This window comes from Silurus meridionalis, chromosome 1 (genome assembly GCF_014805685.1).
Source record: "Silurus meridionalis isolate SWU-2019-XX chromosome 1, ASM1480568v1, whole genome shotgun sequence".
NCBI classification, from domain to species: domain Eukaryota; kingdom Metazoa; phylum Chordata; class Actinopteri; order Siluriformes; family Siluridae; genus Silurus; species Silurus meridionalis.
Genome location: NC_060884.1, coordinates 5,953,924 through 5,979,095, shown reverse-complemented (window position 1 = coordinate 5,979,095; position 25,172 = coordinate 5,953,924). Strand labels below are relative to the sequence as shown.

The window sequence follows — 25,172 nt, the reverse complement described above, 5'->3', positions numbered from 1 at the left end:
ATTAGTAACAACAGCTACTGGTTATAAATTTTTTTTTGTTAATAAAAAAATAAAGCTATACCATGCTCCTGCTTCTTTTATATATATATTTTCTAAACAAAGTTATAATATGAGAGTTTTGTGTATGAAGATTTTATTATGAGTGATGAACATGGACAGGATAATAGAATAGCCTTTATTTGTCACATACAATACAGCACAGTGAAATTCTTTCTTCACATATCTCAGCTTGCTCGGAAGCCGGGGTCAGAGCGAACGGTCAGCCATGATGCGGCGCCCATGGAGCACAGAAAGGTTAAAGGCCTTGCTCAAGGGCCCAAGAGTGGCAGCTTGGCGATACCAGAGTTTGAACCCACAGACCTTGCAATCAGTAACCCAGAGCCTTAACACACTGAGCTTCCAATCCCCAGTGAAAGTCAAACCAGCAAGAGTTTAAGGAACTCGCCTGAACGCTCGAAAGTGACTCCTGGGATAACAGCGTTTGATTCAAAAGTTAAATTCTTGCCATTACATAAAGTGAAACACAGAGCAGTCTTATATGTTAAAAATTTATTTACAAGGCTTAGTGAAAAAACTAAAAAGAGCCTTTATATACATAACTAATAAAAAAAAAAATAATAAAAACCAAGTATAAATTTATTTTTAAAAAAGTGGAATGGAGTAGTGGGTGGTGAAGGAGTGTTTTAGAAATTAAAAGTGCTTTGGTTATCAGTAATTTGGAAGGCATAACCATCATTGGTTGCTTCAGGAACAATGGATTCATCCTCTTCTTCCTGATAAAAATAATCACAATCACGTTATTAATTAACCCATTACAGCAGGACCATAATCATTGACCAATGACAGCCAATTATTTGTCACATGGCCACAATATTTGTGTGTACAATATATTATATATATATATATATATATATATATATATATATATATATATATATATATATATATATATATATATAAAAAGCCAACATGAGCCTTCAGCATTACTGCTCCTTTAATTTCGTGGTAGATATCAGGCCATCATTTTTCTCACTAGCTTTTGCACTGAACACTGTATGGACAAAGGTTTATGGACACCTAATCATCTCTCCACTCTTCTGGAAAGATGTTGTGCTCATTCCACCGCAAGGATGTTAGTAATGTCATGTACTGATGAGAAGGTCTGGGGTGCAGTCAGCATTCCAAATGATACCAAAGGTGTTTAACAGAGTTGAGCTCAGAGCTCTATAGCAGGAGATCTTCCACTCAACCCATGTAAACCATAAACATTGTGCACAGTGGCACGGTCATGCTGAAACAGATTTGTGTCTCCTAGTTCAAGTGCAGGGAAAAGTTAACACATGTGGCTGGGAAAGTCAGGTGTCCCAATACGTTTGTCCATATTGTGCATATAGATAGTTCTGGAAATGAGAAAAAAAACAATTACTTACTTCGCCTGAGAAGTATTTCTCGATGAGTTTGAGTGCAGCTTTGTAGATCATTTCGTTCTCATGGGTCTGGAGTGCTTCGATCCGGTCCAGTCCTCCGCACTCCTCGATCATCAGACACATCTTTTCTTTCTCGCCCATCTTCTCTGCAACCTGAGCATCAGCACGGGAGAATCGGTTACTAACAGGCCCTAGAGAGCATAATCTGTGTACAAACTTTTTCTTTGATGAATACTTCATTTCCCGTGCACATGCCCCAAAACAAATCATTTATCTACATTTGCTCACTGATACCAGAGACCTACTCAATTTACAAATGGCAGACTAAATGATTTCAATTTAAGATGTTAATAATATTCTGCCCCTCATTTCGGGGGTTTAAGTTTACAGGTCTACAGATACTCATGGTTGTCTGGTGTCGCTTTGATTGACGGTAGAGAAAACGTGTTTCTCACTTAATTTGCTCTCTGTGGCATCATTAGTATTCGGACCAGTGATTGCGACTCGAAAGAAATGCCATTATTGTTCTGACACTATTTCAAATCGTTTTCATTTTCGGCAGCGTAGAATTGAGCCGCTGTATCCATGTGCTGTGTAGTCAGTTTTATTCTGCTGAACATGGCGTCATATTTACCGTGAAAATATTCGAGATGGCATCCAGGATGACTATGATGGTCTTGCTGTCCTTGGATGACAGGAGGTTTAGCAGAGGTTCGAGCACTCCGGACTGAACCAAGTACGCCACCTGCTGCACCGTCCCCCCACTGGTGTAGTTGGTGATGGCCCACACAGCCTCTTTCTGAGTCTTATAGTCTCCCTGTGAGAAAATGAACATGCTCAAACCTCAAAACTGATTTTTGATAGTAAAAACTGACCTTTATTTTAATGCCTATAAAAGGAGTCAGTGTTTGTTTGATGTTTGTATTTAATGAATGGTAAGCTTCCAGTAAATGAGTCACGTAGGAAGTCGGGCTTTCCAGTTCGACGTGTTGCTTTTTTCAATCAATAGAACTCGAATATATAGAGAAACTCATGCATGACTGTTTATTGTTGCTAGAACATAAGCAGTAACGGAACCTGTGCACATTTCACAACATTTATTTTTGTATTCAATAATTTAAAAAAAGCATCAAGAAAACTTTCAAGGATGTTACGTAAAGTTCGGCCAGGTGGATGCAAGTAAAAAAAAAAAAAAAAAAAAAAGAAGAATATCCCAAAATCCAAAAGCATATTCCTAGGGCATAAATGTAAAGGTGCGGCAAAAACAATGTGCACTGGGCTCTGAGAATAACAGATACAAGGAACTAAAACGAGATGTGAAATACTTGGCAGTTATAAAAACAAACACACACGTGGCTATGCATACAAAAATGTTGAGAATGCGGAAATGTGCATGCAACGATTTGCGCCAGACGAGATCATCTCTGACAGAGGACATTTCATTACAGAAAAAAATTCAAATGTTTTAATTTATTAGTTACAAGTGCCATTAAAAAAAGCATCAAGTCATATGTAGTCATTAGCGGCGTAACGGTAAATGTATTCGTACCGAACCTTTACGGTACAGGGATTTCGACTCGGTGCACATGTGTAATGAATGCAAAAATCCTTTTTACGTGTGGAACATAGTTGAAACCCGAGTTCCCTCAGGACCGTATTAAGTGGCGGACCGCAAGTTTTGCCTCGCACTTTGAGAGCATTTTTTAAAATTATTATTAAACATGAAAACAAGCAATGCAGTGTCACTGTGGCTACACACTCCATACTGGAAATACGATTTGTAGTACGCCGGAATACATTTTGTATTGCGTTGTTTCGTGCATGTGTGAAATCGCGGCCACTTCCTGGTCATCATCAACGCTAGCGATATGGATTCTTCAGTGTTTTATGTACAGTTTCAAGAATTTCTCTTCAAAAGAAAAAATCCGGACAATTCCGCATATCAAGGGAGTGAATGAATGAAGGATGGAAGGAATGAAGACATTTGTTAAAGTTTGCTGAAATAAGTAGCACTGCTAAGTAGATCATATCTTTAGAAAGTTTTATATTAAATGTAAAACACACACACACACACACACACACACACACACACCTGTATTACCTAAATTGGGTCTAACAAATGAAAACTATTTAATTTTCGATTTATTTTAATTTGTGCCAATTTAATCGATTACTCAATTTAATCAATATAATAAAAAGTGTATTGCATTAATTTGATTTATAAAAATATTTGTATATATATTATTTAACCAAGCAGGCTTTTTATTTAAAATTGTTTTAAAAATATAAACTGTTGATGTTCACAAATGTTAATAATAATAAACTGCAGTAATAATAAAACAAGCAATTTTTTTACATTTTGCATTTCTTCCCCCTAACGGTACCGAAATTAATCCGAACCGTGACTTAAAATCCAAAGTACGGACCAAACCGTGAATTTTGTGTACCGTTACACCATTGATCTGAGACATGTCTGGGGTCCTGATGTTCCTAAGCATTTAGGCGAGTAAAGGAAGCTAATATTCTTCAGTAAATGTGTCTCACCTGCTGCAGAACCTCCACCAGCAGGGGCACCAAACCTGCATCAACCACTTCTTGGATTTGTGAGTCTTTCCCGGCTGTGATGTTGGACAGTGTCCACGTCGCCTCCTTCTGAATGTTGTTTTTTGGGTGGCGTAGAAGAGTGGGAAACAGAGCCAGTGCTCCGGAGTTCAGAACTTTCTGAGTCTGTTCGTCCGTTCCGGTAACGATGTTCCCCACGGCACGCAGCGATGGAGTCTGTAGAATTAACCGAAAGAGCCCTGGCATTATGAAATATATTGGAGGTACATGGTAGGTGAACACTAGGTTGCAAACTTTACATGGGAATCAACAGGAATTAAGGGAATAAACAAAATTGCAGGGTAGCCTTTAACAGAGAACTTAAATCTAGTCTTGCAGGATAATCTTCGTTAAATTCACCAGATTTAATTAAATTTCAGTTGAATTCCTGTCTTACTCATGACATGCACACAGCACACTTACTTATAGTTTTATACCAATTTGGATTAAATACATTATTTTCCCTAAAATTCAAAAGTTCAAAATCTTTGCAAATGTAAAAAAAAAATGACAGGTATTCACAGCCTTGGCCAGGACATTGAATGTATCCTGTTTCCACTGATCATCCTTGAGATGCTTCTACAACTTGGAGTTCTCCTGTGGTAAATTCAGTTGATGGAAGATGATTTGGAAAGACATACACCTGTCTATATGAGGTCCCACAGTTAACAGTGCATGTCAGAGCACAAACCGAGCCACGAAGTCCAAGGAATTGATTGTAGACCTCCGAGACAGGATTGTATTGAGGCATAAATTTGGGGAAAGAAACAGAAATATTTCTGATGGTCACTCTGAAAAAGTTCCAGCATTTCTCTGTGGAGAGAGAAAAACCTTCTAGAAGAACATCCATCTCTGCAGCACTCCATCAATCAGGTCTGCATGGTAGAGTGACCAGTCTGAAGCCACTCCTCAGTAAAAGGCACATGACAGCCCACCTGGAGTTTGCCAAAAGGTACCCGAAGGACTCTCAGACCATGAAACACAAAGATTTAACTATTTGGCCTGAATGCCAAGTGTCATGTCTGGAGAAAACCAGGCACCGCTCATCACCTGGCCAATATCATTCATACAGTGAAGCATGGTGGTGGCAGTGTCATGCAGTGGGGATGTTTTTCAGCAGCAGGAACTGGGAGACTAATCAGAAACGAGGTAAAGATGAATGCAGCAATGCACAGACACATCCTTGATGAAAACGTGTTCCAGAGCGCCCTGGACCTCCGATTGGCGTGATGGTTTGACCTTGAACAAAGACAACGACCCTGAGCACACAGTCAAGATAACAAAGGCGTTGCTACGACTCTGTGAGTGTCCTTGAGTGGCCCAGCCAGAGACTGGAACCCGAGTGAACATCTCTAGAGAGATCTGAAAATTGCTGTGCACTGACGCTTCCCATCCTACCTGATGGAGCTTGAGAGGTTCTGCAAAGAAGAATGGGAGAAACTGCCCAAAAATAGGTGTATAGCTTGTAGCATCAAACTCAAAAAGACTTGAGGCTGTAAATGGTGCAAAAGGAGCTTCAACAAAGTATTGGGCAAAAGCTGTGAACAATTTTAAACAAACTCCGTTCACTTCGTCATTTTGGGGGTATTGTTCGTATAATTTAGAGAGAAAATAATAAATGTAATTTATTTTGGAATAAGACTGTAACATAATGTGAAAAAAGCGCTGTGAATACTTTCCGAATGAATACTTTCCAGATGTTATGTTATGGCTGTAACATAGCACAGATCATTTCTTGAGTCCTGCACACAAAATAATGTCCAGAAATGTCCATCTTGACGAGTATTCGCGTAAATTACATACATTTATAGTTAAAACTTCCTTGTGCTGTGTGTAAGCTGTTGTGCAACAAAATTATACTAACAATAAAATCAAAGCAAAAAAAGTCATTTTTGTATTAGTTTGCATGCATGTCAGCTTTTGACCAAAACAATTGTTAATATTTACCCCAGTGAACACATACGAATTGAACAATTAAACTTATAGTAATATCAAACTGGTTCTCAGCTTTAGACTGTGATTTTTGTTTATCATCTACAACCTTCATCCTGCTGCTGGAATGAAGACACGCAGGCCTTGGCATGAAAGGCCAAAGCACATCAAGTATGTAAGTAATCATTATTTTCCTCACATGACATACAATAAGATAAATGATAATAAAAACAAGTTACATACAGCAAGACTCTGAACGAGCTTTTCTTGAATTATGTTATATTATTCTGGAAAAAGTAAATGTGTTAGAATGGGCAGCTTGCATATTTGGAAAGGCTCCATCATTGCTGAATGGTGTACATACAGGTTTTAAAGCAACTAATGCTTCCATGCATTGCATGTTTAAACAAGACAATGCGAACTGCATACTGCATTTATAACCATAGAATGTTATCATAGTAGAAAAGCCGGGTGCTGAACTGGCCTGGCAGCGGTCTAGACTTTTCGCTATTCAAAAAAAACATTTACCGCGTTATAAAACGAAAAACACAACAAAGGACACCCAGAACCGTATCATACACGTATGGGACAACATTCCTCTCCCGAAACTTCCTGAGGGCCCAGATTTATGGTGGAAAACATGGCCCTGTCCCAACTTTTTTGAGACCCGTTGCAGCCATCAAATTCAAATCCGTATTTCTTTTTAAAATATGGTTTTATGTGATTTACATTTCTTTTTCTCTCAAACTTTTTTTGGAATTGTGGTTGTATATTGTCATGCATTTTGCAGTAATGTATGTTATTTTTCACACGTGAATACATATTTAATTTCCAGGAAAATGTACTGTCATTTCAACTCGTTCATATTTAACCGTTCTGGTTTTACACTGCGTGTGCGAGAGAGGCTCGAGTTTCTCACCATGATGTTAATGTCTGAGCAGGCGAGCAGCTGTATGAGACGGGGCACAAGGCCAGCTTGCAGCACCACCTCGATCCGCTCATTCGGGCCATCAGTGAGGTAGGACACGGCCCAGCACGTGTCGGCCAGCACCTCAGAGTCGTTGTATTCCAGAAGGCGCAGAAGAGCCGGCAGCATCAGTTGCACGGCAGTCACTGGAGGGGCCGGGTTTTTATTCCGGCATAGATTAGACAGAGTCCACGCCACATTCCTCAGGTAGCTCGTCTACAACAGGGGATAGAGATGGAGTTTCAGTATTCAGAAGCTGAGCAATTTAAAATAGGTCAGATAGTTCACTACAAAAATGCACCCTAACCTTGAAGGCAAGTTTTTAAGTTTCACTAAAAACACGGACATTCTGACTAAATAGATCTGTGAATTCAACAATGCTGCTCTATAAAATGTACTTATCATATACATTTACACGGATCAGGCATAACTTTATGACTGCTGACAAGTGACACTGATTATCTCTTCATCGTGGTATCCTTTAGTGGGTGGAATATAGTAGGCAGCAAGAACATTTTGCCACGAAAGTTGCGTTAAAAGCAGGAAAAATGTGCAAGCATAATGAGTTGTGCGAGTTTGACAAGGGCCAAATTGTGATGGCTTGACGACTGGGTCAGAGCATCTCCAAAACTGCAGCTCTTGTGGGATGTTGCCGGTCTACAGTGGACAGAATCTAACAAACGTGGTTCAAGGAAGGAACAGTGGTGAACCGGCGACAGGGTCATGGGCAGCCGAGACTCTCTGATGCACATGAGAAGTGAAGGCTGGTCCGTGTGGTCCGATCCAACAGATGATCACATGTAGCTTAATGTGCTGAAGAAGTTAATGCTGTTAATGCTCGACGGGTCACGACTGTTTTGGCAGCAAAAGAAGGACCAACACAATATTAGGCAGATGGCCATAATGTTATGCCTGATTGATGTATATCTAAAAAAAGTTAAAACTACTGAGGCAAAGTTTCGATAGCAAGCATGCCCTGGTAGTGCAATTCACTATATTTGAATATAGGAACCCTGAAAAAGTAAAAAAACATTCCTGATCTACCACTAGCCAGTAGAGATCTACATACACCCACAGTAGATCCTGAGCGACAGTTGTACGTACAGTAAACATAGACAGGTTGGGAGCAGACAGCAGTGTAAGCAGCGGCTCAATGGCTCCATGTTTGATGACTTTGTCCCTGTACGTCGAGCCATCACCTTTGAAGGAAAACAAAGTTAGACTCGAACAGAGACCGCGCCTGAGAAATGTTTACTGTTATGTCTTCTCACCAGCGATATTGCCAAGGGCCCAGATAGCTTGCTCGCTGATGTGAGCGTGAGGAGAGGAGATGAGGCTGATGAAGGCTGGAATGGCTCCTGCCTCCACCACAGCTCTTGTTTGGTCGGAGGTTCCTGAGGCGATGTTGGTGAGAGCCCAAGCTGCCTCAAACTGGATTGGAGGACAGTCAGAGATCCAGAGGAAGCTCACTAATGTACTGATCAGACCTGCTTCCACGATCGAGTCAATGGGAGGGTGTTTTTCTCTAGAGAGCAACTTCCTGTTAAACAGGAAAGGGTAAGAGAATATAGTATTTGTTAACTTGGCAATGCAAAATACCTAATAGGAGAGACAGTAGCATTGAATACTGACAACCACAAAAAAGGAACCAGAAATCTAGCTGCCTTTTGTGCACCGTGGCATGTGACCATGTGACATTCTAGACCATGTTGGACAGGAGGAAGTTTCAAAACAAAATATGTCGTGTTGAAAAACCAAACATCGCATCTTGCTTAATAGAAAATGGCCTAAATACTGTAGTTACCTTAGTGGCTCGAATGAAGGGTGAAAGAAGACATGAAAAGCTTCCAGAAGCAAAGTTACCTCGCTGCCTGTGTGGCCTGCAACTGATGATCCAGACTTTGACTGTTTACACCATTGACGATCTCCTCCACACTCCAATGCTGGAACGTCTGCAGAGTGTAAAACAAATTAAGGTGTTTACACGCATTTTATCTCTGTCCCAGCCTTCAAACTGCTTTATTATATAGTGGAATTGCACCAATTTGGTGTGGCATATTGGTATGAAAGCTGATAACAGAAGGATATTTTGGTCTCATTATATGTAACAGATATATGTTAGATGTATGTTATATGATCTTATGTTTTGAAAGGTTTTGTGGTGCTGGAGATGTGTGTGCTCGAGCAGTAGCTGTGGATGGAGCAAAGGCAGCAAACCAACAATCACTGATCACCACTGCTTCCCAACAACCATTCGCTCTTCTTGGTCATGTTTACAAGCAATTAAAGTATGATTATTTAACCATTTTCGTCCTGACTAATCACTAATTCATTGCATTTTTGATCAATATGAATCTAGTAAATACTTAGCTTCACTGTATAAAATGATGGCTCATGAGCCAGTTCAGTTGTGACAGATTGTGGTCTGTGCGGAAGGTCTTGTGTTATAGTGCAGAAGGTCATAGGTTACAATCCATTACAGACTCTTCTATTTTGATAAAATGCATCTCTTATGAATGTCTTTAGCCATTCTATTATACAAATACTTAAGGAAATTAAACCCAAATGGAAGTTAGTTTATGTAGTCACTTCTTTTAACCAGCTTGTTTCCCAGCATCCAATCCTTAATTAGCAATGTTTCCTAACACCAAATAATTGATATATTCCCCCTCTCCAAAAAAAGTGATCACCTGTAGTTTCCAAAATCAACCAAACAGTGATCACCACCACTGTTTCCCAACATCCAATCACTGACCACATTTCCCAGTGTTCAGTAAAACACCACTGCTTCCCAACAACGAATCACCTTTTTAAACAAGCAATCACTGATCACCACTGCTTCCCAACCACCAACCACTGATCACACCACTGCTTCCCAACCACCAATCACTGATTACTGCTGCTTCCCATCCACCAATCACTGATTACTGCTGCTTCCCATCCACCAATCACTGATCACCACTGCTTCCCAACCACCAACCACTGATTACACCACTGTTTCCCAACCACCAACCACTGATCACCACTGCTTCCCAACCACCAACCACTGATCACCACTGCTTCCCAACCACCAACCACTGATCACCACTGCTTCCCAACCACCAATCACTCATCACCGCTGCTTCCCAACAACGAATCACCTTTTTAAACAAGCAATCACTGATCACCACTGCTTCCCAACCAGCAACCACTGATCACACCACTGCTTCCCAACCACCAATCACTGATCACACCACTGCTTCCCAACCACCAATCACTGATCACCACTGCTTCCCAACCACCAACCACTGATCACACCACTGCTTCCCAACCACCAACCACTGATCACACCACTGCTTCCCAACCACCAATCACTGATCACACCACTGCTTCCCAACCACCAATCACTCATCACCGCTGCTTCCCAACAACGAATCACCTTTTAAACAAGCAATCACTGATCACCACTGCTTCCCAACCAGCAACCACTGATCACCACTGCTTCCCAACCACCAATCACTGATCACACCACTGCTTCCCAACCACCAATCACTGATCACCACTGCTTCCCAACCAGCAACCACTGATCACACCACTGCTTCCCAACCACCAACCACTGATCACACCACTGCTTCCCAACCACCAATCACTGATCACACCACTGCTTCCCAACCACCAATCACTGATCACCACTGCTTCCCATCCACCAATCACTGATCACCGCTGCTTCCCATCCACCAATCACTGATCACCGCTGCTTCCCAACCACCAATCACTGATCACCACTGCTTCCCAACCACCAATCACTGATCACACCACTGCTTCCCATCCACCAATCACTGATCACCGCTGCTTCCCAACCACCAATCAATGATCACCGCTGCTTCCCAACCACCAATCACTGATCACCACTGCTTCCCAACCACCAATCACTGTTGCTTCCCAACCACCAATCACTGATCACCCCTGCATTTAACAACCAATCACTAATCACTACTGATGAGTCCAAATGAAAATAAGTTAATGGAGTCATCTGGTGAGTTTTCTAGGTACTTTCCAGACTCTGCTAAACCCCCGATGTTACCTGTGAGTTGTGGTTTGGATCGTGCTCCTGGGAATCCGGCAGACAGCTCACATTTCTCCGTTTTAATATCTGCTCGTCCTTCTTCGCTTTCCGGAGTTCCACACTGACTTCCAGCCTCCTCCTCCTCAACTCCTGGGGAGTGTCAAGAAGAAACCGCGTCAGGATTCAGCTCGAATATGAACATCGTCTCTTACACTTCGCTTTCACTTACGTTCGCATCTTTCCCTTTATTTTTGAACTGGTTTAATCGGGACACGTTTTCACCGGCAGACATTTTCTCCTGTACAACAAACAAGACGGTTATAACACTGTAACGAGACTGAAGCCCGGAATATATATATATATATACACACACACACACACACACACACACACACACACACACACACACACACACACACACACACACTGTCGAGTCTAAAATAAGTCAAGGATACACAGTTACATCTAAAGTCGGTTTGGTTTTAATAGAAGAGCATCAGCCCCATTTCCGGGCATATTTAAGTCTCTATCTGCTGCCATGCGGTCTCATTAAAATACAAATAAATCTATGTAAAAGTCGGTCGAACCCCATGAAACCGCTACAGCTACAAATCGAATTGTTGCTACACACTTTCTGTTGGTTGTCGTACCATTTAAGATGTATTGTAATAAAAAAATAATAAATAAATATCGATTTTCCCCGGACAGCGGCTTTTCTCGCGCCTGCCTGATTTCCGTACTCTGGCTGAAATCAACGTCATATGCAGGCGGAAACACACAGTGCGACACATAAATCTGATTGGACAATCTGCAATATGGAAAACGCCCATTGGCTGATTTCAAATGCAAAAAAAACCTCACAATGGCGTGGGAACAGCGTGTTGTCGCGAGAGTTTGCGTAATTTAAAACTATGTCGGTAAAAGTGAAATCGAAACAATGGCTGGATGGATGAATGTGATTCGTTTTTTGTGTTTTTTTCTAAGAAATACATAAACACACCATTGGTGTTTAGTTGCAATAAAAAAAAAATCCCAAAGTTTCAGAAAGGAATGTTTGGTATGCGTATTGTTTAAAAGGCTTTGTTTCCGCATTGGGAAGTGTGATGACCCAGTGGCCTAATGGATAAGGCATCAGCCTCCGGAGCTGGGGATTGTGGGTTCGAGTCCCATCTGGGTCGGGATCAGCACAATGTTTTGAGCTTCAAGATGAAAAAAAAGCCCCACGAAAATCTGAGGACGACCAACTACCTCTAGAAATAATGTTTAATAACGTCTTAATCTCCCAGATGCAAAGAAAACCAGGCACCTGGAGACTCTTTATATCCCATTACATTTAAATAGCCACTATTAACTGTGCTTTATTTCTTTTTTAGATTGAATGCATCTGTATTGTCATTGTGCTGAGAACAAGTAGTATATTATAGTATACGATTTTTTAAAGACTATTAATGTCTGTACAAAATGCAGAAATGAGGTAGTGAGTGGAGACCAGCTTAGTGCAAATAAGTGGTGTGCAAATAATTATAACAATAATAACAATTATTATTATATATTAGGGCTGTAGAAGTTACCACGTTAACATTTTAATGCAAATCCATTTTAACTTCACAAATTTTATTAACATGTGATTAATGCAGCATGCATTTCTGTTTGACCATTTAAAAATGATAAAACAAATATTAAAAAGAGGCTAAATTAAAACCTTCAAAGCAACACATTTATTCATAATGTCCTTTCTTTACTCAGACATAAAAAAATAAAAATAGCAAACTCTACCAAAACAAAATTTTAGATCACCAAACATTTGTTTTACTGATTCACCAAGTCTCAAATCTGCGCAAAACCGTCATCCGGCAATTAAAACCGTCCGTGCGGAAACATGGCAAAAATCTATTTCGGTGTCCCGATGATTTACGTAATTTAAAACACCACAATCATTTGAAAACATTTACAAGCATATTTTGTCATCATGCTGTATGTGGACTGTGGTTTCACTAATAATAAACAAACATTTGCATAAAGCATCCATATCTGTCCATGCTCATGTTGATTGGAGTATTAAAAACTTGAGAAGTATTTAATTTAATCATGCCATTAATCACAATTAAACATTAAAATCTATTGGCATACCTAATATAATAGATATATAATTTAAATGCTTAAGTGTACATTACCATTATGACATGGAATGACAAACATGACATAAACTAGCAGATACCTAGCACTGTGTTTACTGTCGCCTTGTCATATATATTTTATCAACTTGACTTGACTACTTGATATAAGCAAAATCAACCTATAAATCAAAACAATAATATTGAATAATAATAACTTAAATCTGATCATGGTGTGGTCTGATGATGAAAAGAGTGTCTGAATTCATTAAGATACATTAATTAATAATAAGGAAGAAAACCTAAAACTCATTTTCCTGAAACTATTGTACCAAGTAGTTTGTAGTTTGACTTATTTGTTTATTAACAAGAGCTGGAAACTGTGATGCATTGCTGAAGAAATTAAGCACATTAAGCCAAAATACTCCCCCACTGCGTGTTAATGATACTAACCAAAACATTTACTTTACAGCTGTCTAATTCCTACCCGAGGGCTTGCAATTAAATCTACATGTAAATCTTTACAAAGTGAAGAGCAGAATAAATCTCTCCAGTGTCCAGTAGGGGGCAGTAAATCAACACATTTACTCGTCACACACCACCCGCATTCAACAATAAAATGCTAAAAAAAAAACAGTTATACCATTTAATTACATATAATTACCATGATACATAAACTATCCTGAGCTACAACATTTTAAGAGTAGGAAATACTATTATAGTAATAATAGCCTTAAATAATACTTCATCATCATCATCATCATCAACAACAACAACAACAAAATCATTGTCTTCATCAGCATTATCATTAATCATTATCATCATTTTCGTAATGATATTTATTAATTAACAACACAAAAATAGAAAAAGGAGGAAAACAGGATGAGTAAAAAAGAGTGGAAGACAGAGAAGAGAAAAAATAGTAAATAGTAATAATAATTAAAGTACCCAAATAATAATAATAATAATAATAATAATAATAACATTACAAAATTATTATTATTATTATTATTATTATTATTATTATTATTATTATTATTATTATTATTGCAATAATAAAATCTGCATGAAACAGGGAAGTAACAAATCAGAGAATTGGGGGCTGTTTGGGACTCTCTCTCTCTCTCTCTCTCTCTCTCTCTCTCTCTCTCTCTCAGTTGTTAGAGTAAACCCACATTGGTCAGCTGATCATCCCTCCATCCCACCCCTTTACACTCACAGTGAGGATAAAAGCCCACCACGACTCTGAGCTGCAGCGTCTCAATAAGGCTCTCTCTTCATAAGGAAGCTGCTCATGTTCATCAATAACATGTCTAGCATTTTGCTTCTCCTCTCTGTGGCTCTCACCTTCTCTGATGCTGAAGAGCATGCTGTTAATGGTAAGACTGGTCATTCATATTAATATTAATTGATATTAACATCTAATTTCTTAAAATTTCGTTCATATTATAGTTGAATTCTAATGCACAAGAAATGATCAGTGTGATAGGTTTGTATAAAAAGAGAAGCATGCAACCTTTTATGCACCTTTCTACCAGAAATTTGATGGTTACTCATAAAATGCGACAGAGATAATAAGTCATAAAGACAAATCTAAATAGTTGTAATGTCAGGGCTGTATGAAAAAAATAGGGTAGATTTTAGAGATGTAAATACAAGAATGTCTGTGCTCTAATAGTTCTAGAAAACTGTAAAACAAATCAAATAAAACTGGACAGAGTTATACATGAAGCCAATTTGGATTTTGAATGTATATAGAATGTTACATTTTAAATATTGATTTTTGAAAAGTCATTCAGTGTTTTTGTAAAAGTTCTTAGCGTTGTAAAAGCCTTCAACATTTCTCACACAGTTCTTATGCTTCTTATATTTTCACCATTTCTTTTATATGCTACGTTTCGACCGATCACGTATCATAGACGCTTCATAGTTTTGAGTTCCTTTACTCAAATGTAGTACGATAATGTGGTTCGACTGTCCAAAATGTTTGGTGTCGGACATACAATTTTTGTTGTCCTTGAATCAAAATGTAATGTAACAATTGTAATTGAAAATTGGTAAACCCCTATCTTTAAAAATGTCCAAAAATAAAAGTCATGAGGATTTCATTTTCATTCTGTGAGATTAATGAACGTTTAAAGATGGCGTTTATTGTAACCCTTTATTAACTATTTAATTATCATCTTTAAACTGTAATGCTTCTGAGAGACTTCAGTATTCCACAGCAAAATTACCAGTGCAGCAATGTTAATGAATACCCTGTGGTGCTAAAGAAATGCAAGAAATGCTATTTTTTCAACCTTTTCTCTATTTCTCGATTTTCTCTTTTTATTGCATCTGTAAGCATGAGAGATCACTCCGACATGTTTCCCTTCAAGAACAGAAACCCCAGTTGCTTCAGACTCATTTATGACTTTGGAATGGCTGCTGAATTATTTAATAGAAATTGAAAAGTACAGTCATTACACTCAGAGAATTTCCAGTAGTTTTTATGTGTTCTGTACCACTGTCCATTATTAGAGCAATACACTATAGAAGACATCTGGCACTTGCACTTTGCTGAATGTTGTGTACTGTTTGTGATCAGCACGCCGATATTACTAACCCATATATGGCGTGAGCTGCTGAATTCTAAATGGTCAGAAGATTTTGATTAATTTTCTTAAACAGCACCTCTAAAACTAATTGATGCTGCAGGACAAAATATCCAGAAAAAAAATGTTTAGTTAAAAATTTCTAAAACAGCAGCACCGACGTTAGCTGGCTGCAAGATTTACATTAATATGCTAGTTCCAAAGGTAATCATTTCTATACTAAGAAACTCACAACTCAGATACTAACTAATATAAAAGATATATTTAGATACATATACAAATCTGGTAGATTTACTCTGAAAAGGTGTTTATTTGACAATTTTCATATAACTGGAAACTTTGACCAAATCACCAGTGTTAGCATTTTGTAGCAATTTTAGATGGATTGGTATTGCATGTAATATGAGATGTTTTTGGAAAAGAGAGAGAAAAATAGATTGTAAAGGAACTGTAGAGGAAACTCATAGGCATTAAGCACTACTAGTCTCATTGAGATTTTACAATAAGTAGTAATGCAGTGGTAAAGACTTCTGCTCGAAAGATCATGAGTTCAAATCCTAGCAACATCTTTAACCCTCAACTGCTCAGGTGTATAAGATAATTGGTGGGTGCTCTGGTTAAGGGCATCTTCCAAATGCCATCAATGTATTAAACAGAAAAGCGCTTAAAGGTGGTGCTTTATTTTTGTCAAATGTAACTTGCAACACAGTCTTTCCTCGCATATCCTCGTTATATTAGGAAGCTGGGTTCAGAGCACAGGGTCAGCCATGATACAGCACACCCTGAAACATAGAGGGTTAAGGGCCTTGCTCATGGGCTCAAGTCCTTCTGATAAGTAACCCAGAGCTTTAACCACTGAGCTACCAGTTCCCTTGTAGGTACTTTTCGTCCAACTTTAAATAGATGAAAAATTTGTTATTTTAAATCATTAAATAAATTGTTATGATTGGAAAATGCAGTGATTTAAGGACAACTCCTCCAGGTGTTGTTATTAGAAAATAATCAATTCTGGGTGGTAACTCTGCTTCATTGTTGATAATTTCCTATAAAAGCACATCCTTTCATTTCTTTCTATCCTAATTAATAAGTGTTGCTTTCTAACTGTGGGTTCGTTCACAGAGTTGTACTCCCTGATCGGCTCGCCCCCGGTGCAAAGTGGAACATCTGACTCTTCTGGCAACCAAACCAAAGCCGGCGCCAAAGATCCTTCTTTACCAGCCAATGAGCTGCTGGAGCAGGGCAAAAAATCTGCAGACCCAAAGCTGGCGTTGCCCCCAGGGATGTGGCCTAAACACACAGACCCGCTATCCCCTTATCCTCGGCCAGGCACACACAACAAGAACAAGAAGGCCTCGAGGGACGAGCGACTTTCCATCGACCATAACAATGAGAAACTGCGTAATGACGGGCATCATAATAAAGTTGTCTCTGCTACCGGGGTCGGGACCTCGAACCGCACACAGACACAAAAAGCTCCACCTGATAACCCAGTGCAGTCCAATAACCCTCCTTTCAGTGAGTCTGAACTGAATCACAACTCCAGGTCACGAACACGCTCACAGCAACCTTCTTCTAACACACATAGAGACAGTGGGAATAGTCGGATGGATCCCGAGGAGAACAGACCAAACAGATCGGGCCTGAACACCAGTCGCCCGTTTAGCCAACACAACCGGCGCCATTCCAGCCTGCTCTACCAATTTGACATCCACAAGAAAGGTGAGAGGGTCCTCTTTACTGTGGTATTAACCAGAGAGCTACTTAAAGATGCCATATGTAACATTTGTTAGCTATCTACTAGAATTCAAGCAGCAGTTCAGATCAACATAGCAACATAGTGAGTAAACACAGCAAAATGTGCACTTCAGGGCCAAGACTGGGAAATGCTGCTTTACAGTTTTTATATCCCATCAGGAAATATGAGCATGCATGTTGGAGAGAGAGAGAGAGAGAGAGAGAGAAAGAAAGAAAGAAAGAAAGAAAGAAAGAAAGAAAGAAAGAAAGAAAGAAAGAAAGAAAGAAAGAAAGAAAGAAAGAAAGAAAGAAAGTATGAGAGAAAATCTCTGAGGGTGGATGGTTATTCTAATTACTCTCTCCCTCAAGCCACAAATTGCTGCTTAGCTCGCACACTTTGAATGCGGCCTTTGTGCTGAAGATCTTTGAGCCATAAGATTAGTGAGGAAAAAAGAATCTGAAATATGCCTAAGCGAAATGGGCTACGGCTCGGTGATTCAACTACAGATGTAAGAAAGATAGCCCTGCACCGTCTCACATTGGCCTGGAATGCGACGCTTTGGCTGGGATAATGTTGACCCAATGACAGCTTGGGTGCTGGAATGGAGCTCGGTGGTTTTCAGAGTGGCACTCACAGTCACTGTCGGTTGCTCTCTTTGTGTGGCGTCATTTTAAAATATGCCCCTTAATTATCCACCAATTCAGAACGATTTAGATCGGCTTTTCAGGATCGAGATAAGTCTAAATCGGGACTCGAAAGGATTCTCAAGTCCTTAATTATGTCACGATTAAGAGCCCGACCTGCCTTTAATCGACTTTGGGGAAATCAGGAAATAGAAGAGCATTCAAAGTGACTGATAGTCTTGTGGTGTGATGCATTGCCCTTCCTGCCCTCTTCTTTGAGTTTAACAACTCTCCATCTTTCTCCTCCAGAGTCGGATTTCAGCCACGATGCAGTGTGCCTGAGTGAATGCCGGAGAGACAAGAATGAGACAGAGCACTTCTGCTACAGTGAATTTGGTGAGGAAAAGCACATATAAGAAGCACATCACCATCATCATCATCATCATCGTCCTCATAATGCTGTATTAATAATATTATATTTGTCATCGTACAATACTTCCCTCCTTCATTGTTTTCCTTCATTCTTCAGAGGGGTATAAACTTCTATATTTACAACCGGGAAAAACTCTCGAAATGTTTAATTTTTTCTTTAGAAGGAATACAAAGCAACCCTACAGGAGAAAAACTAAAGTGCAGAACTACAAAGAGAAATGAGAGAAATTGAGCATGCCCAGGTTTCCTCGAGCGGTTCATGTTCATGGATGAAAGACTGCCCTTCGAGTTGCGCTAGTTTATTTGTGCATCTCCAAACCAGCTCCTGGAAAATCTGCTGGTCAGCAAAGTTCAGGTCGACCTCCAAAGCTAAAACACTACATGACTTCATCAGAAACCTGAATACAGGGGCTTTACAGGTTAAAGCTATTTGAATAAATAAATACATTTCCATTAATGAGTTCAGAATTACTGCATTTTTTATAAAGAATATAAAGAGTTTTTGACAAGGATTTTGACAGAATGAACATAAGTATTAAGTCCAGTAGTACACCCTAAAAATAATTGATAAATCCACAACCCCCTGAGGTATTACATGAAGGTTCAATGTACTCAAATTGGAAAGCTACCAGGGGCAGCTGATATAAAAGGCAATACACATTTTCTATGTCATATAAATGTATTACGGTGTTCTTGTTTGATTACCAGTGCTAATACACAGAATTGGATAAAGAAGTGAGCCTGATTTCTTTCTTGCCCAGACTGTAGATCCTCACAACATAGTATGACGTAATTTCACAGATTGACTCGACCTTGATCCAAATATATTGAAAATATTTTCCTGACCCATTTTGTAACACATCCGCACCTGTGATTGAGAAGTGAGAGCATGTGAAACACAAATTATATATTTATTACAAGTTTTTCACTAAATATTATTGTAGAACAAGCGATGAGGCATACATTGCATTTATTGTACAACAAAAGTACCAATAACACAAAAGGTGTGAAGTGCACGTTCTGTGATAGTAAGGAGTAGTGACGGGCTGTGCATTTGGTATCTGGGCCTTCAGTGTGGACTTACCCGACTTAATCCATCTCTAAATACCACCACTATCACATCGCAGGTATAGAAACCATCAATACCGTACACAAACGCAATATAACAATGCGTGGCATTACAGAGAGAAAGGCATTTCGCATATGGAAGGTGAATACCATTTTACTAAAGCAAGAAACCCAGTTAAGACTCCAAACCTCTACACTACCACCGCAACTGTGCACCTACATCATCTGGAGCAGTTCAGAATCTACATTTCTTATAACATGACAAAAAGATAAAAAACTGTAAATAAAATACAACCTACTTACCAGAGATGCATACTCAAAGTTTGCACTGCTCATCAGAGGCTGTAAGCCAGTGGTACTGCTCGTAGGCTCTGGTCTGACAAGCTATCTAGCTTCGTGGTTGGCCGACCTCTTCTCACGATGTCTAGCTTTTCTTCAAAATGGATTTTTAAGTATGTCCGAGACATCAATTTCTCTTCTTCTGTATCCATAAAAAAGTCTTACTCAGATATATTAATGTGTGCAAATTGCTACAGATGTGTTTTGCCAGTCGAACTTGGCTGTAACAGTTTCCCTCTGACCAACCAATCACACAGAATGCTGACACTACTCTGGGCCATCTAGCTGGCCCTGTGAGGCGAATTTGAAATCTTATTGGTTAAAAAAACAGATAAATTTCTTATAGAGACTAAGGTCAAAAGGCCAGCAGTACTGACTTTGAAGGCCCTGGGCAGATTAGATTGACATAGCAGCACATAGAGGCTGAAATGTGATTGGACAAAAAATCTAACATCCAAATACACGTACTGGATGCAATGCAGCCAAGAGAAACGCTACGAAATGAAGAGAATAGACTGTTGGGAATAAATTAATAAAATTTAATGGAACAAATATTAGAATTTAGGTTGTAAATGTAGGTCAGTGCTTCCAAACATGTTTAGGTCAGGAGAGAAGGCTTTGCTGGCCCTGACAGCCCACCACTGGTAAAGAGTAAGAATATAACTTTTTTTGTCTGAAAGAATGTACAGCTTTTCTGTTTAGCATGTTTAATGTTTGGTTGAAATACAACAAGTCTGATAGACATCATTATTGATAATGTATTATTTTCTACTGAGTTACGGTTTCAAAATTAATCTTGAAAAATGTGTTCTTCGAAGCCATGCTGTTTAGTTTTTCCCTTCCATGTTGTACTTAAAGTTGTAAACACACCGCACTGTGAAGATGATGTTGCACAGGGAAATGATGATACATTTACTTTTTCCAGTTGTCTTGGTGGAAATTGGTGGAAAATGAGCTAAAACTAAAACCCGATGTTGGTCTTGGCTCATATTTGGGCCAGTTTTTGTTGTGAATGTGCAGTGGAAAAGCACCTGATGGTTTGTCAATGCTGGGACTAAGCATCATGAATATGTTACCTTTCAGTTAAAAATAAAAGAGTTTTTAGAAATTTTTATCTATTGGTAGAAATAATATAATAGGCATCTTCTAGTGTTAATTTAAATGTAGTATTCCAGTTACAATTTTCTCGGGAGACTGATTGGAGTTTGGCATTACTGCCACGAGTTTTTATTGACTTTCTCTTTTACAGCAATCAACGGCATTGTTCATGACATTGATACAATTCGCCGAGGGATCCGCCTCGTCACTGTGCTGGTGAGCAATGACGGCTTCTACAAGATGAGCCGCCTCTTTATCACTCCAGACACCTTCTTCTTCAAGGTGAACATCTTGGTCTTGGACACCTACAAGTGCAGCAAACCTTGCCCTGAACTCAAACTTGGTGAGTTCTAATGACTGATGAAGTAAATAAGTCTTTCAAACCATTTGAGGTTTTATCTTCAATTAATATGGCAGACTTTTCACTATTCACTATTATTAGGCTTTCTCTTTCTATTTTCATATGCGGACGTTCAATTTTGAACGAACTTCTAAAAATAATTGGTATGCTTTAAGGCGGGGGGCGGGGGGATTTGTTCTTGTTACAGGATGTCCTTATTCACTGTTCACCAGAGGCTTTTAATATTTTTGAATTTCCTTGGACTTACGTGGATTAAGCCCCCAATAATACTCAGGGCTTCTGTCATTTTTTTAGCTTCTTGCATCTACAGCTAGTATCTAAATCTGGCAGATTGAAGTTTTGATCAGTGGGCATCTGCAAACGTTTGCAGTCAAACAGATCATTTGGAAGGCAAAAACAAACCATGACAGCTGGTTCTTTGCTATCTTAAAAACAATTCCTTGGATGAGTGGAAATGTTTTGAGGATTGAAACAGAGACCCAGACTACTGAAATAGAGATCCAGATGCCGACCATGCTACTGGTTTTGCAGGAATTCAGTCCAGTTCAGGTCTTAATATTTATAATCCAGTTGCACCATCATCAAACAGCAGGTTGCTGCTATATCATTTTATGATTTTCTGTACTAGTAATATAAATGGTAACTTCTGAACACATGACCTTTCACACTTCCTTTTGATTTAAATGTAACTATTTGTACAGTACAACCCCCTGCTTAAACATCTAGTTGGTCTGACAAGCTACACAAAATATGCTAGCCTTTAAGCCTAGGTGGTTGACCATCTTTGCCAGCTAGAAAGTGCTGAAAGAAAGGAAACAATTCCTGCGTTAATTGCTAGATTTTATACGTTATTCTTACAAAAAAACATTTAGAAACATATCTGGAAAATAACTTAACACTAAATTAAATCTTACATGTTCACATTAGAAAAAAGCAACAGCTGTTCCATTTTTAGTATTCATGAAAAATGGTATTAGCTATCTAGAGCCAAAAAAGCTAATTACTAATACACAAATGCCTGAATAAACCTGTGTGAAAGTTTTTCTGATTGATACTGGTTTTGTACCAGCCTTCATTTTTGCTTTCTGGTAGATTAGCAAAACCAAAGGCACCAATGATCACTGCTAATGTCCTCCTAAGCTTTATTTTTCCTAGTAATCTTTCTATACACATTAATGGACATGCCAAAAACTTTGGACCAGGCATGATGTAGGACTGATCAGAGGAATTATTTAAACCATTCAGGAATCATTCATGCCTGATTGTGAATGGTATCCTGTTGCTTTGTAAGGAGTGCTGCAGAAAAGAATACTGCTAAATCACTCTGCTTGTGACAATGTTGTTTTGCAGGTACCAGATACATAATCATGGGTCACATCTACCACCGAAGACGCCATCTTCCCTCCAGTCTCCTCACCCTTGTTGGCGGCAAACTGAAACCTGGCGACGGGGTCCTGCGTAGCAACAGCTACGTCAAGCGTTACAACAAGCGAAGGCACCAGAAAGCACAAGAGGCCATGCGGTCAAAGTGCAGGTGAAGAAAAGACTTTTTGAAACAACGGTTCGCTACGGACACCCGCTGGAGGACTTAAGGCCTTTTTGTAAATATAAAAAGAAAAACCTCATAATCTTGCAGTATTATTGAAGGAGATGGACAGGAAAACAAAGACGTCTCTGTAGATCCTTGCTCATGTGGCTGAGTGTAATAGATCAATCCATTCCAAGTGGGGATATTTTGCTTGCTGTACAATGTTTGCCTTTCTGACTGTCTTCTTTCATAGACAGCTCCAGGGAAATCCGCTGTATTCCATCTACTGGCAGAGGATCTGATTCATGTTTGAAACATGAACTGGGAAATATTCCTCTGAGAAATTTTCAGTAAAAAGTAATACGTTTTTTTTTCTTAAATGTATATACACCATACTCTTTTTTTTATATACACACAAGAACCATGATGTGTTTTCAGTGGACGTTTACCCTCATTAACACAAAGAAAGACCGTAAAGGTCAAACCAGAGAGAAAGTGACCTCCTCGAGGACGATGAGAAAAGTCATGCGATCATATGGTGTCAGTGTCTTGTTATGTTGCGGCATTTCATATTCCATAACCCATGTACTTCTTTTACGAAATATACATGTGACTTTGAACATGTAAAGCACTATGTATGTTGCAGAAGTTACTACTTAATATCCAATAATGCACTTTTCCCCCAAAACACATTACTACTACTATGTAGAATGTAAAAGACATTTTTTTATATCTTATATAGTGCTCTTTTTTTTATTATTACTGTCTTTAATGTTAATGAGACCCACAGGTTTTGTCTCTACAAATAATTTTTTTTTTTCTTTATTTCTTTTCATTACTTTTCCAGTTTGGAAATGTCATTTTCTCTGTTTAATTTCTCACTCACACTGTTCGAGCAGCACAGAATGAAAGCACACCCCAACCCCACAGAACCTCTATTTATTTTTGCCTGTATTTCTCCTTTAAATATCAGAATGCAGGAAATGTGTTTTGCTTAAAAGAAGAACAGGAAGAATGAAAGGGTTTGGAATGGAGAGAGAAAAAACAAACAAACAAAAAAGCTTTTTATTTATTTAGATTTTTTTTTTTTTTTTTTTTGAGAGACAATTTTGGAATACTTTTACTCAGTATGTGAGAGAGACTGCAGAAAAAGAAAGGCCAGTGTGTAAGCATTCGTGTTGGGCCCTAATCGGACAGTAATCTGATCCTCCATGCACCTGGTTACATGAAAGAGGGCGGTTCTGTTTAGGGTCCTGAGAGCAAAAACATGGGCCAGGGCCTCAGGGAACAGACGCTCCAGGAGCCGTAATGGAACGCCACCTATGGCAAATGTTGGCCCGCACACACACACACACACACACACACACACACACATCGGTTTTTGGCTCAAGCTCAAAGGAAGCAGAAGGGGAGAGGCACAGGGCAGGAAAGAAGAGGAGCTTTATGGGCATGTTGGGTGAAAGGGAAGGAAAGATTTAAAGAAATGGGTTCCTTCAGGCTTCATTCCATGAGTCAAATGTGTGCAGTGGGTGGAACTAAACAGTAAACAGGGAATACTTTCATATGCACTGCTGATGCACATTTTGTCATTCTGAAATGTCTTATTGAATAAAAGCTAATATTTTTTTCTACCTGGTGTACTCAATCCTGAATCATTTTAGGTTCATCAAACCTCCGTTTGATACAATACAAATTACACACTATTCCCTAAAAGAAAACCACCTTTTTAAATGTAGATTCAATGTAGCTTCTACTCTTATAAATCCTTGCATTTATACATATACAAACAAGACACATTAGCTTGCTAGTTGACTGCCAAGAAACTCCCCCACTTTCACTGGGATTTTAGTCTCAGTTCACAGTGTCATATTCTGAATTAATTACGACTAGTGCTCAAACCTGCCAATATCATAACAATGAATGCACAGTTATGTTCATCACCGGCATAAGTCATTAGCTAGCTAGGTAAACATGTTCTGATACTATATCATGCGCTGGAAAGCTGCATATTCCTTTCAGTAGATTTAATGCTGAAATATCGGAAATATCTGAAATATCTTAAAACATATTTTTTAATTCTTAATGCACCGTAAAAGGCCACAAAAACACAAAAAAATACCAACATGTACTCTATATACAAATTCCAACATTCAAAAATATGACCAGTATGTAAATTGGGAACAAAACGGTGTCCCCCAGATAGCAAGCAGGCTAGTTTACTGCTAGTAAAACTAGCTCACGTTTTCCCCCCACAGCTAGACACATATAGGTTTTCACTAGTGTCACTAGATCAGGGATTTAATGAACA

The 25,172-nt window shown here is 39.0% G+C and overlaps 2 protein-coding genes and 1 non-coding gene across 3 annotated transcripts; 2 read left to right on the top strand and 1 right to left on the bottom strand.

The window, feature by feature from the left end:
- Positions 1–161: 161 nt before the first annotated feature.
- On the bottom strand, positions 162–11,757 carry LOC124388539 (importin subunit alpha-1-like). Its single transcript, XM_046853252.1, has 11 exons — positions 11,623–11,757; positions 11,202–11,270; positions 10,991–11,122; positions 8,791–8,879; positions 8,199–8,467; positions 8,032–8,126; positions 6,880–7,143; positions 3,972–4,205; positions 2,062–2,244; positions 1,431–1,580; positions 162–773 (listed from the first exon to the last, which is right to left on the bottom strand). The coding sequence occupies exons 1-11, from the start codon at positions 11,623–11,625 to the stop codon at positions 684–686; spliced, it is 1,578 nt and encodes a 525-aa protein (XP_046709208.1). The 5' UTR covers positions 11,626–11,757; the 3' UTR covers positions 162–683.
- Positions 11,758–12,077: 320 nt separating this feature from the next.
- Positions 12,078–12,150, top strand: trnar-ccg. Its single transcript has one exon. It is a non-coding gene; the product is annotated as a tRNA-Arg (tRNA).
- A 2,180-nt stretch (positions 12,151–14,330) lies between these two features.
- Positions 14,331–24,495, top strand: LOC124388541. The gene is made up of 5 exons (XM_046853268.1): positions 14,331–14,465; positions 16,800–17,399; positions 18,348–18,434; positions 21,127–21,318; positions 22,687–24,495. The coding sequence occupies exons 1-5, from the start codon at positions 14,381–14,383 to the stop codon at positions 22,872–22,874; spliced, it is 1,152 nt and encodes a 383-aa protein (XP_046709224.1). The 5' UTR covers positions 14,331–14,380; the 3' UTR covers positions 22,875–24,495.
- The last annotated feature ends 677 nt before the right edge of the window (positions 24,496–25,172 follow it).